This window comes from Mytilus californianus, unplaced genomic scaffold (genome assembly GCF_021869535.1).
Source record: "Mytilus californianus isolate M0D057914Y unplaced genomic scaffold, xbMytCali1.0.p SCAF_11, whole genome shotgun sequence".
In the NCBI taxonomy this organism is placed as follows: Eukaryota; Metazoa; Mollusca; class Bivalvia; order Mytilida; family Mytilidae; genus Mytilus; species Mytilus californianus.
The window spans coordinates 16,428,828-16,443,760 of record NW_026262593.1 but is presented as its reverse complement, the minus strand read 5'-3'; the positions used below and the strand labels follow the sequence as shown (position 1 = coordinate 16,443,760).

The following is a 14,933-nucleotide window of genomic DNA, read 5'->3' as shown; positions in this document are numbered from 1 at the left end:
CCACTAGACATGTTAGTCTAACATATTGTGGAACCCTATGTAAATTTGACAAGCGGTTTTGGACAACTGCTGCGGACAAGTTCAAATCTGAAAAAAACGACAGAAGAAGAAGAGGGAAGAAGAAGAAGAAGAAAAATAAAAATAATAATAATAATAACTGAGCAAGTTTCACAACAAAATGAACACGTGTGTTTAGTGTTAAATTGATGTTACAGCAACGTGATGGTTAACTACCTTGACCAAAATCTTTAACCACACACACGACGATTTATCTAATGCACGTACAGACGTAAGGGCGGACAGACGGACGGACGCAAAGACAAGAAAGCATATGGTTCATATGCTACATATACAGATTGAATCATACTAACTATATACTTTGACAAAGTTGTGTACTCAGATTTTCAAGAGTGAGCCGTTCTGCTCCACAGTTTCATCCGGTGACACCCAGGATGTCTATTCGATATGTGTACATAACTTCCTGAACGGATCATTAGAATTTTTATTATATTTCTTCCGTTTTGTATAACTGGAGCTTTTCAAGGTATTGATAAAACTATAATAAAATCAAACATTGATTCCATATCAAATGAAATTATGGCGTAGGTTGACGGTAAATATTTTCTTTATCCAATGCGTCTGTAACAGATTTACATCGTGACACCATGGATAATCTGGCAATGACCTATTGAGTGTAAATCAATATCCAAATTAACCTTTGCTTTAACTTGTTTACAGATCGGTATTGTGTTTGCGCATGCTCGAACAATGACGACGTGAATCAAAAGTATTTGAAAAACATTACCACGTGAATTGTTTATAAAAATCATCAATAAGTCTAGATAATACAGATAATATAGAAATGTAAAAAAAAAAATTCTTCGAAAAAAGGAATATTGATAAATCATGGGATGTTTTGAATCCAAAGGACACAAAATTTTTGACTTTAAGAAAAAGTCTTTCAAAAATGGAAATAATGGAAATTTACCACCTAGTTTAACAGAAAAAGATAGAGTTATTTTAGCGACATCGTGGCAACGATTAAAAACGGATGTGGAGAAAGTGGGAGTAGTTACATTCATGAAGTAAGTTTCCTTTCTTTGCATCTTATTAATTATTATGATAAGTAATAACACTTATTTTTATTTTTATTATCATTATTATTTTTATTATCATTGCTATTATTTCTATCATTATTATTAAGTATAGCTGAGACTATTATAACACATGTGTTATAGTAGTCTCAGAGTATAGCAATCATTAAATTGCCACAATAAAGTTCCCTCCCGATTGTAACAAGAGTTGAAAATACATGTAAAAGATCAAATGATAGTATTATTATATGATTATTATTATTATTATTATTATTATTATGAGTCATAAAAATCATTAAATTGCCACAATAAGTTTCCATGTACATATTTTATGATGGTATGATACTAAACCCCTAACGGGAGGGATTGTACTTGATTCTCATATGATGAAGACATAATCTTTCAATCAGTTTAATTGAGGTCTGGAGCTGGCATGTCAGTAACTGCTAGTAGTCCTTTGTTCATTTATGTATCATTGTCATTTTGCTTAGTATCTTTTGTTACCTATTCTGACATCGGATTCGGACTTCTTTTAAACTGAGTTTTACTGTGCGTATTGCTATGTGTTTCTTTATTCTACATTGGCTAAAGAGGTATAGGGGGAGGGTTTAGATCTCACAAAACATGTTTAACCCCGCCGCATTTTAGCGCCTGTCCCAAGTCAGGAGCCTCTGGCTTTTGTTAGTCTAGTTTGTTTTTTAATTTTAGTTCATTTATATGTTTTGGAGTTTAGTGTGACGTCCATTTTCACTGAACTAGCACAAAATTTTAGTTAGGGGCCAGCTGAGGACCACCTCCGGGTGCGGGATTTTCTCGCTGCATTGAAGACCCTTCGGCTGTTGTCTGCTCTTTGGTCGGGTTGTTGTCTCTTTGACATATTCCCCATTTTCATTCTCAATTTTATTACAAGAGCTGAACATAGTTGTAAAATATCAAAGTACTCATTATTATTCTTTAATTATAAGATATAGTTATTTTTAGATTGCTTCACTTAGATACCATGGACATATGCAAGAACGGGAATTAGTTGCCAAAAATATAATGAATTCCCAATGAAACAAACAAAAAATCTTGTTTTTGGTTAAGGTGTAAACTTTGGAGTATGTTCACGAAGGGTTGATATTGGCGTTACAATTTTGCTATTTGTTTTTTATAAGAACGAAATACTACACATTTCACATAGAAATAGTTGTGATATAACTATTAATACAAAATAACTTCTTTTTGGTACGTCACATTAAAAATGACGAAGTAATGACCCCCCGAAGTATGCATTATTTGTGTTGAAAAGTCAGTTTTTGTATCATTTTCAATGATTCTGAACCGTTTTTACCATAATGTACTATGGCCGCTAACCCTGATCAAGAAAGTTCTTGTGCCTGTGTATTGGATTTCATCATTGGCAACTATTTACTACAGAACATTTTGGATCCTAGGTTGCGGCCGAAGGTTTCCTCAAGCTTTTCTGTCCGAAAAATGCTTAAAATCATCGTATTGTGACAATATACCCAAAATGTTGTCTTTTGAAATGTTTTACATTTATCATTTCGGGGCCTTTTATAGCTGACTATGCGGTATAGGTTTTGCTCATTGTTGAAGGCCGTACGGTGACTTATAGTTGTTAATTTCTGTGTCATTTTGTCTCTTGTGGAGACTGAGCTGTCTCATTGGCAATCATACCACATTGTTATTTTTATATCTAATGAAGAGATTTGTTTAATCTAGTAGTGTAAGTTTTGTAAAATAGATCCATTTAAGAACGAAATTATGGCTATTTTGAAATTTTATAATGAGCTAAAAATTCAAGGCAATATTTGGCATAAAGTGAACCTTGTACTTTGATATGGGAAAAAAGAAATTTTGTGGCATACTTTTCCTGTTTCCTTTTATTTTTACTCGGAAAATTAGATTACAAACATGCTTACTTGACAATGGAAATATACAGAAATTCGAGAAAGTTAAACAAGTTATCATTTCGTGTAATGTACCTTTTTCACGTTTTGATATTCAAAAAGACATTAAAATCATTTTACAAATGATTTACAAGCATGAATTTGATATTTGTCTCACCAGAGACGGTTAAAAGCATCCTAATAATGGCTTATCAAATAGTCTTAAATGCATTTTATGTTAGAATCAGTAGGTGAAAATTGATTAGTATCAAAATTACGAACACGAGAGCGCTTTTATGTATTCATAGTTTTTCACATCAAGCTGTGATGAACCGTCTAGGAGCACTTAAACAATAAATTGAATGTTGTCACTCTACAAGAAAAAGAAATCTACAAGAAAATAAATGCATGACACTGTAGGCAATGAGCACGAAGTTATATTTTCATTTGTTTTTCATTAATAGTAATCTTTTTAATAAAAATGAAAACAGCACTTTATAAATTTCATGCGTCCGAAGCGCTTTTCTGGATTGACCTATCAGAAACTTCAATACCGAATATCTGAAAGTCACGGATGCATGAGAAACAGTTTTTGAAAAGAACTATATGACCAAACAGAACTTAACAAAAATAGACAAATTCATCTAAGGTCAACTTTGCTTGAGGGAGTGGAAACCTTAGTTTCTAAGGTAATAAGGTATACGCTCGATAATAAAGGCTAAGAAACAACAATATATCCAAAGCATTTTAGAGCAACATAAACATAAAGTGACTTAATATTTATATTAATTATGATTCTTTAATGTATCAATATGGTTATTTACTCACCGTCGTTATTCTTCAGGTGCGATAAATTAGTAAAAATAAGTACATGATATCAAACATTTTGAAAAAATGAGTTATCATAATAATAATATTGAACAGCTGACTGGAGACAGTTTAATTTAATGTAAGGCCTCTAAATCAATATTGGAGTTTATTACTTACAATATTAATAAATTTTTTTCTGAGTTAACTATTTGAAGCATTCTTAGAATATTTATATTTTTTATTTGAGTTAACTTTTTGAAGCATCCTTCAAGTCAGCTATGAGGTAGTTTTGAAAAATAATTCTGTGTTGTCATTATGTTTGTGTATGTGTTGCTTTGTTCGAATGTAATATAATTGTACCTTGTTTTATGGAGAGGGCTTACATAGGCTTTGCCTGTTGCCCAATCCAATTCAATTTATTTGAATAAAATCCTGTTTAAATCGGAAAGTGACTTAAAACAATACCGGTATAATGGTACATTATGAGACAAACAGTCGCATCGATTGATTGATTTATGTGTATAGATGTTGCAAGTTATTACTTTGTTGTGCTTACTCATTGACATGTACCTGTCCTTATATTCATGTCTAAAATGATAAAAGAAACCGTATATCTCAACAGTTTTTGTTTCTATGGAATTTGATTAATAAATCGTAACAAACTCCGATTCAAAATGAAAATGATACGGCACAAATGGAAATAGGTTATTAGCCTCATTTAACCTGACAAATTAAACCTTAACATAGGAACACAAAAATGAGGGAATCGGTTCATAAGGAATCTCAAAATAGTTTAAACTGAAAATTAGTTCTAAGGTTGATAAGTAAAGGTACATTTTTGTACATGCGCAGCTCTTGGTTGTAAGAGGTTGGACTTGAGCGATTTTACATAGATGTACATAATTTTTGCATTTGCCGATACAGATTCCAAAAACAAAAATCTTATATCCTTTCGGTAATAAAAATTATCTTATTTCGCAGTAAAGAAGGTGTCAAATCAAAGAAAAAGAGCCCTATCAAAAAAACATGAGCAAGTCTAAGGTACAAATTTCAGATCCGAGAAAAATTGATACATCTACAACGACTTAATAAAAAAAAAAACAACAACAAAAACACAAAACAAGACAAAACCAATTCAATTGCACGATTTTCAATCGCTTAATAGCTGATATCTTCTATAATAAGCCAATTATCTATCACATTGGAAAAATTATTTGTTCATTAGATCCTATTTATTTCTTGCGTGAATCGTGGAAGTAATATAGGCATACTGTGCTAGCTAGCAGCCAGATGTTATGTTAATAAACAAGAACTTTATTCAATTATCCGGTAGCTTTTATTTGCCCTTTGTAATAATCACCATTTAACCACCGGCTAACAAACAGAAAACTGGTAGAGATTGATCAACGTCCAGACTTATCACATTACTTGATGCTGGATAATCACCTGCCATCATCTGGGCTATTTGTTTTACTACTTTTTACTAGGATATTTCACCAAAGATGTACCTAATTATCTGCTGCCACCAGTTTAGAATGTAGCATTTAAGGGTTAAATCAAGTCGATATTATAGCTGTAGATGTTATATTACAGATATGTTGCTTTTTAATTATCTAAATGGCATTGTAGCGTATGTTTAATGTAACGAGATTTGATTTTTTGACTATACTTGCTGCCTTAATATAAAAATAAAGAGATATGGATATAAGAAGATGTGGTATGAGTGCCAATGAGACAACTCTCCATCCAAGTCAAAATTTATAAAAGTAAACCATTATAGGTCACATGATAGCCAATTAGACAACTATCCAGCAAATTTCAAATGAAGTGGATGTAAACAATTATGGGCAACCGGACAGCCTTAAACAATGAGAAAAAACATAAGTTTTCAAAGATGTAATATACATGCTGATTACAGGAATATTCTGAAAAGTATAGAAAATGACTACCGTCTCAAACCATTATAAATGACGAATTGCTTTCTTAAAGGTTTACCCCAGAGTTCCTATCTAAGCATACATATAAGCCACCAATTTGTAAACCCTAAAATTATAACAACACTGTATTAAGAACACTTGACCATCCCTCCTTAGAATGAAATGAAAGAAAGAGCGTGACCCGAACCCCCTCCTTTAAGGATGATAGTTACGAGCGACGTACATTATACAATTATGGCCCGTTGAAAAGGTGAATATCCAAAATTGTCAACACGAGAAGGTTATTTCACTGGGGGCGCAGCCCGAAGTGAAATAACTTTTTAGGGTTGACAATTTTAGATATTCACCTTTTCAACGGGCCATAATTGTATATTATTATACCTTACATATATTTCAAACAATTCTATTGGGTAAAACGTTATCACGTGACATGGAATAATTCAGTTAATTTTCATACAATTGCAAGGAAGAACGAATAACCCTAAAAATTTACACCAGCGTTGAATAACCCTATTATTCACCGGCGAATAACCTTTTTAGTTTGTTGATTTGCTCCTTTAAGGATGATAGTTACGAGCGACGTACATTATACAATTATGGCCCGTTGAAAAGGTGAATATCCAAAATTGTCAACACAACAACTAAGCATGTACCTACATATAAAAATACAAATATGAAACAAATATGAAAAATACAAATACAAATTCTGTAACTAAGCATGTACCTACATATAAAAATACAAATATGAAAACATCGGCTATTGAACTATTTCATATTATGTTGAGCAGTCTACTATTTTGAATTTGTGTGAAATTGTCTTGAGACCCGCCTCACGATTTGAGATGGGTCAACGTTGAATGATGAAAAAATATCTATATTGTTTAAGTATTTCCCTTTCATGATGTCAGGTTTGGAAGGTCTGAACTTCCTTTAATGGGGTACAAGCTATGTTTGAGACTACTTCAAACTCCTCTGCCGGCTTAGAAAATTGTATTTACAACGGTTGGTTGCGAACAAAACTTTACGACAAAAGAAATGATTTCATCTTCCCATTTGTCAATTTTCCATTTTATGCAGCATAATTCCATTCCTATTGTGATTTCTTTGATATAAGATTAATGCTTAAAAGGAAGATTTGGAACCAAGGGTTTGCCAAGTGGTAAAGTTGAAGCCATACACTGAAAGTTTTACGGACGCGACTACGAGTTGGTTGACCGTTATTGACTGTCCGTGTTTCAGATGACCACAGAATTGTTCCAATTGTCGTAACAACAACCCTGTCTCTTTTTCTCGATTGTGGCATCAACGATTGAGACTTCTCATCGAATTTGAAGTAACCATGAGCAACATGGCGGGTGCCAAATCTGTATGGCTTAATACTTTCGGAGAACTTAAAATCACACCCTGTTTTAGTGGGGTTCGTGTTGCTCTTTCGTTAATTGTGTCTGTATTGTTTTGTTGATTTGTTCGTATTTGTACACAGATAACATTATCATTACAGTTTGGGACTTTTGTAAATTTCCCTGTAATTCATAAGAAATATTGTTATCATAAAGACCTGTGGAATTTATAGATTGGCATTATACTAGATTGTCATATAAATGAACGATAATTACAGAGGATTGAAAACATATATCACCAACATGTGTGTAGTTATGTTATAAATGATTATGTAATCCGGTTACCAGCTGTCATTGCATGGATATCTAGGTTCATAGTATGCAGTAAAATCTCAAATAACTCTCGCAAGAATACTAGTTAAATCAAAATTACTGCACAGTATTGTCAATTACACATACTGACAAACAATTCTACTAAGCATAAAAGCTTTTTAAAAAAAAACGATCCCAGAAGAATCGCGTATCCAGGGTGTCATTGTGTTGCAATTGAAAAAAAAATATCAGCGTCCTATTGCTCTCTCAGAAATTGTCAAATCAAAACAACGGTACAGAATGGTCAGTTAAACATAATGACAAACAATTTTGCCCAATATGAAAGCTTTCTGTCTTTCGATCCAAGGAGTTACGTCCACATGTGTAACTCTGTTAAAATAGTAAAATAAAAATGTCTAAAGTCCCTTAAACACCCGTATGAATTTTCAAATAAAACTTAAGATACAAATGCTATGAGAATATGGTGAGAAATAATGTAGCCAGTATGATTGCATTTTAGAGACGGATGGATTGTTGCTTGCTTAACGTCCAGTGGCCAATATTTCATGCATGTTCAGGACGAAGAAATAGACGGATAGAAGGACAGAGGAGAACAATTGCTTTGTTCATCGTGGCACTCTCGGCGCTCGCGGCGGAGATAATTATAATAAAACAAACTATATTATAGCAAATATTGATAAAGGTCACCGTAGATACTTTTTTAATAGAACAAATGCTTGGATAAATTCCCACGACAAGCTTCCAGTGTAAGCAGGAAATAAAATGTGGGCAGTTTGAACTCAGACAATATGTAATTGTAAAACTCCATTGACATAATTGAAATACTTATCAACATTGAAAGAACTTTTGTGGGAAACTGCAAATTGATATTTTTCGATGAATAATACGTGTTATGCGTTAAAGTTGTATATGTGTGAAAATTTTTTTTTATATGTGAAGCGATTAATATACATGTGCGAAAGCTTTATAAGTGTGAAAAATTTAATATGTGTGAACAGATTTATATACATGCGTAGAAGTTTTATATGTGTGAAACGGATTTTAGTTGATGTGTTATCTTTAATAATCGTAAAGATCGTGCGACGATTTCAAATAGCGATATTGTTTCTCAAATTCTCTAGCATATGTGATAATAGACTCTTTATATGAATCATGGTATTCAAATTAATAAACATCAGGGGCGGATCCAGCCATTTATAAAAGGGGGGGGGGGGGTTTCCTAACCCAGGATAAAAGGGGGTTCCAACTATATGTCCCCATTCAAATGCATTGATCGTCAAAAAAAGGGGGGTCAAACCCCCGGAACCCCCCTCTGGATCCGCCACTGAACATAGAATATATGAATTAAGTTTTAAATCAAGAACATTTGGTATAAAAATAAAAACAGTGCGTGTAGTCTTGATATCAAACTTTAGGACCCTTACACAATTGTCTTTAACAACGAGAACATTAGACAGATTTCTTTAAGTTTAAAACTGAGTAAGAATCAATGCTCCAGTTTTAGTGATTGTTTTGTTTAGACTTCTTCGACGACATACTCTTTGGCCGTACAAGACAATGTTTAAAAAAAAATTAATTGTATTTCATAATATCTGTAAAGCCGATAGTACGACAATATTAATGGTGCATGCTTTTTAATCATATTAGCAAATCGATATTTTGACATTTCTAAACGTCTGATAAGTTTTTCGTGTTGTTTAGTCGCCAAATAACTTACCTGATTACTATTCCTATAGCCTTATCATGTTCATCGGCATTAGGTCTTAAAAGGATTCAATGTTCTAAAACACAATTTTCTCAAATATGAATATAAATCATACAATAATTTTAAAAGTATGCCGAATCATAGCAAAGTCAAGTGGATGTTATACTATAGCTAAATTGGATGTGTCAATATCACCAGGCAGACAAAACGCGGTGTCATATGATAAGTACTTTTATCAGTTATAGAAAATATAGATTTACATTTGAAGGACGCCTTTTCTTGGTTTATATAACAGGAAAATATAAATCAGCATGAAAGAAAAATTTCCCCGAATGTTCTGGGATATTTGTTCAGTGAAAAATAAGTAACCCGATTAACTGTTTACAAGTAGCATTCATTGGAAAATGCAGCTCTAAGAAAGGTGACTTAGAGGCGATGAAAAATTATCTATTTCTGTGACTTAATAGAATAAAAAAAAAATAATTATCATCTCAATAAATTGTAAGATTTCATCAAACTTTTTATCTGGATTTATTTCAATTTCAATGTCTATAATGGAAAATACTTAATATGAATAAATGACATGAGATATGTCTATGAGGCGGCAACGTAACAACAAGAACAGCTTGATCTACAAACAGAAACCTTCAAGGTAACAAAGTCTTCAGCAATAGACAAGGATGATAAGGTATCAATCGGTCGGTAATAAAAGAAAAGCGAAAGATACCGAAGGGACATTTAAACTCATAAGTCGAAAATAAACTGACAACCCCATGGGTAAAAAAGAAAAAGACAAACAGAAAAACAACAGTACACAAAACAACATAGAAAACCAAAGACTGAGCAACACGAACACCACCAAAAACTGGGGGTGATCTCAGGTTTCCCTGAAGGGTAAGCAGATCCTGCTCCATATGTGGCACCCATTGTGTTGTCCATGTAAAGTACAAACCCGATGTTAAGTTACATGTCAGTTGTAATTAAATTGAGAAGAAAATACTAATTAACAGATCTCACATTTAAATCAAATTGAAAAAAAAAAAAAACAACCCAAAAATAAAAAGAAAACATAAATTTATCTTTTAAACAACGAAAATATAATTAAAGACAGCAATAGACGAGGTAAAAGGACTTCGACAAAGAAGCAGATTTTATTGTTCCTGTTCGATATGTTGAAAGGAGTCATCTACATTTTGGCGGTTTTTGTCCTATAGGGAATATAGTGTGTCTTTCTATGTAGTGATGTTACACTATTGTTTCAGACAAGGGTGAAGGTTTGGTACCATTAAAACGTTTAAACCCGCTGCAATTGTTTGCACCTATCCTAAGTCAGGAATCTGATGTTCAGTAGTTGTCGTTTGTTGATGTGGTTCATAAGTGTTTCTCGTTTCTAGTTTTTTATATAGATTAGACCGTTGGTTTTCCCGTTTGAATGGTTTTACACTAGTAATTTTTGGGGCCCTTTATAGCTTGCTGTTCGGTGTGAGCCAAGGCTCCGTGTTGAAGGCCGTACTTTGACCTTTAATGGTTTACTTTTATAAATTTTGACTTGGATGGAGAGTTGTCTCATTGGCACTCATACCACATCTTCTTATATCTATATAAGGTATTGATGGCAAACCTTGTTAAAGACCCTATTCTTTGGAAAAGTGGTATACAAATAAATGTGGCATGCTTGCCAATGATCGAGCCAACTATTCACTAGTGACAAATAAAATGTGGCATGCTTGCCAATGATCGAGCCAACTATTCACTAGTGACAAATAAAATGTGGCATGCTTGCCAATGATCGAGCCAACTATTCACTAGTTACAAATAAAATGTGGCATGCTTGCCAATGATCGAGCCAACTATTCACTAGTTACAAATAAAATGTGGCATGCTTGCCAATGATCGAGCCAACTATTCACTAGTTACAAATAAAATGTGGCATGCTTGCCAATGATCGAGCCAACTATTCACTAGTTACAAATAAAATGTGGCATGCTTGCCAATGATCGAGCCAACTATTCATTAGTTACAAGAGGATGTAAACAACAATAGGTCACTATACAGTCTTCGACAATAATCAAAACTCATACCTTACAGCAAGCTCTACGCCCGTACGTTACAAAATATGAAACAATTAAAGAAATAACATTAACGAGACACAAATATGTCAGACAGCAACATTTGGATGACAGAAGAAAAGTAGACAAGACCTATAGTACTTGCAACTTTAAATTGAATACCATTATATATAATTTATGCAGATACTTGTAATATTAAATAACACCAGTACCAAAGCGCTAATTACTTAGAATGGAATCCTTCGGGACTATTGTTTAATAGGAGCGGTGCTGAATTTTTAGTAGAAAAACACTTGTACAGTATAATGGTCGTTGCTCTTTCAATAAACTTCATGATCGTTTATTTATTGCTATAATTTGAAAATGTGCATGACTTCTCAATTATGCTTAAATGTTTGCAGATTTCAAACAGTTGTATCTTGAATCAAGCAAATCCAATTAACTTGTATATATCAGCTGTCTATTCTGACATCTTAATTCTGATATAACTTGCTACAGCGCTAACATCATCAATAATAATCAAACCTCTATGATCGTGTCACTCAGATGATTTATTATTGATCTGTTTGTATGACAGTTAATATATCTATTTGGCAGAATAAGGAACTTATCTTTATGCGATAATAAACCCAGAATATCATATTAGGCTAAATTCAGATGTTCTCACCCTGATGAATCTATATAATTAAAAGCTATTATACACGAGGAAATGACTTTGAATATCATCAGAACAATGTTTAACTGGTAGAGATGCTACCAACCATATATAATTATAAGTTTCATAACGAGAGAAAATTGGATATTGCTTGATATCAACTCGAGTTATTTCATTTCAATATGATAATAAACGTGCTTTCGGCGGTTTTATTGTTTTTTTTTAAATTAAATACCAAGAGTTGATATCTAGCGATATCCAATTCTCACGATTTGTTTAACATATTTATCTTATGGTCAAAACTCTCATTGTGTTAAATAAAAAAATGCTGCGAATCATTGATCTAGTCCTTTTCAAATACCAAGTATGACGTTATATATCATGTTCTGGCATCAAATTTTAAACATCAGACATGTTAAAACTTTGTGTACGCTTCCGAATGTGATAACATTCGACAAAAAGAAGAATTTTAGGTGAAAAGTGTGAGTGTTTTGTTTATTATTAAAGAAATCACATACGTCCGTTGCAATGGACGAAATGTACATCGTCTTAACCATTGAAACTCATCAATGACATAACGAATAGCCAATGTAAATGTCGTAATACCGTTTCATGATGCTGGATAAGCCAATCAAATTAACATATTTTTCGTATCACACTACGTGCAGTGTGATACGAGAAATATCTCTTCATGCAATAAATAGATAACAGGCCACAACCATACGAAAATTTATGTATGTACATAATTATATTGAAGGCCACACGGTGACTATGATTGCTTTCATTCACGTCATTTGATGTCTGGTGAATAGTTGTCTCCTTGACAACCATACCACATGTCCTTAATGTTATGCTGTAAATTCAGAAATTATTGCGATGTTTTTATTATTGCGAAAAATGCGACAGTGTTATATTCGCAATAATTTAAACTCGCATTTTGAAATTTTTTATTTGAATTAAGCAGGATTTTTCTCAATATCGCAAAAATTTAAATCGCAATTTAGTCTAAAATGACAAAATCGCAATAATAAATGCACGCAATAATTTCTGAATTTACAGTATATGTACACATAATTAGCTAATTATCAGAGGTGCAGCACCAAAATTACTGAAAACAATGTTGTACTTTCTTTTCTTTTTCAGCTTTTATCATAAATATTTTAGAATTTATGCAATCTTCAATGTATCCCCAGAAATCAGAAATCATAATGGCTGCCGTTATTATTTTTTTAACCAGCTTACTTCACTCTCTCCGCTACTTTCTAGTAACATCTGGTCTATGGAACTTTTGTTAAACTAGAAGTACATTCGTAAATAAAGGAAAGAGTAGTTGAGGTAAAAACCCAACAACGCAATAAACTAACAAAGAGTGTGTTATTGAGAAAAATACGTTGGGATCGTGCAGTGTTGAATGTTTATAAATGAGCAGATTAAGATTTCTTATTTTCAAGAACATTACATTCACGGCCGACACTCGGCTAACCGAGAGATTGGTCGGTTAATCTATATTGAGTATGCGGCTATATGGGCGGTTGGTCTGTTAATCGGGTCGGTTATACGTCTGTTAAGAGTAAAACGCACAACTTAAATGTTCAACTCTGTTAAATATACAGATTTTTGGCATATTATAAGAACCAAATAAAAAAAAGAAAAGTGTCTGACAAAATGATATCTATCATAGAACATTTTCCACATGTAAAAACATTTCATAGTCTGCGCAAACTTCAGTAAAACTAAAAGGCGTCGCGCAAGTATGTGGTATTTATGCTTATACGCATAGCAATTGTTTTAATAAAAGGCAAAAAAACAATTTTAGATATCATTTAAAGGACACAAAATAGTACTTTGGTTCTAAAAAAAAAATTGACATTAGTAAATATTTCATAATTGTAATATAACGTGAGTAATACCACGTTTTAGTGACTATTTGGGGAATAAAGTTTGTTAATGGGTTGGACAATTAGAATTGTGTCAGTTAAGAGTTATTTAGCCACGACAATAGTTTTGCTACCTTTATAACTTCCCATTAAAAAGTTAAGAATGAGATGTACTTGAGTAAATAAAAATGACAATACGGTTCAACAGTATCCTTGTAGTAAGGGCATTTTTATTTTGACTTTCTTTGCATTTTATTGAAAGGTGTGTCACTGCAATATAGCGTGATATGGATTGGCCGCTGGAATATGCATGAATTTATTATTAACGTTTTCAATTAGCCTTGATTTTTGTGTCTGTTCAAAGAAGCACGTTCAAAAATCCGACTGAAAGTGTCTGTCTTATACAACATCGGGTACATATAACGTGTTGTCGTTCTCATATGGACATGATATTTGCCACTGGACGTTAAACTCTAATTCGTCAGCATCATCCAGTTGGTTCTTTTGTTCTATTACTTAATCATATGTTGTTTACAAAACATTCTAAAGAAGTAAATGGAAAGAAGCGAATGCAGCTACATTTGATTATCTTATGTTTTAATTCATTTTATTCCGTTTAGTTCCTTTCTATATATACATAAGTGCAGAGGAGAACTGCAGTTGTGTGCTTGTAAAATTCTAGCATTTGTCACCAATTTGAGTACATCGCAATCCGTTACTGTTTCAACCACCCCCTCCCCCTGAAATTTTGTTTTGTTTGCACTTTACAATATCTACTGAGCTATCAGATTCAGCGGTTGACAGGAGGCCAATGTTTATCGGACTCCAGTCTCAAATAACATATAAAGTGATATACAGTAAAAAAAATGCAAAGCATCTATATAGACATCTTCGCTAGCCAAGGATCTTAACCCTTGGCTAGCAAAGATATAGATTTCGTTGTCTATACTATTAATTTAAAAATAAGGAGATGTGGAATAAATGCCAAAATTGTTTTAACAATCATCTTGGAGGGTATAAATAGTAAAAAGGGGTGTTTCATGTCTGTATTCTTAAACAATTGTTATTTTTCTCTCTTTTTTAGCAATGCATCACTCTCTACTGTCCTTATCTATTATTCTATATTCTGCGTCTCCATCCAGATTCTCGTGTATACCATGAGGGTTCGGATTGGGGGTGTTGTTTATTTCTGTATTCTTTAAATTGTTATGTCACTTTTCT

At 32.8% G+C, this 14,933-nt stretch overlaps 1 protein-coding gene across 1 annotated transcript in view; it reads left to right on the top strand.

Moving 5' to 3' along the window:
- The first annotated feature begins 686 nt into the window (after positions 1–686).
- LOC127719667 (neuroglobin-1-like) overlaps positions 687–14,933 on the top strand; it is a 48,608-nt gene continuing 34,361 nt past the window's right edge. Inside the window, exon 1 of the mRNA XM_052225899.1 lies at positions 687–1,085. Within this exon, the coding sequence (XP_052081859.1) occupies positions 907–1,085 (179 nt within the window). The 5' untranslated portion in view covers positions 687–906. The remainder of the gene's footprint in view (positions 1,086–14,933) is intronic.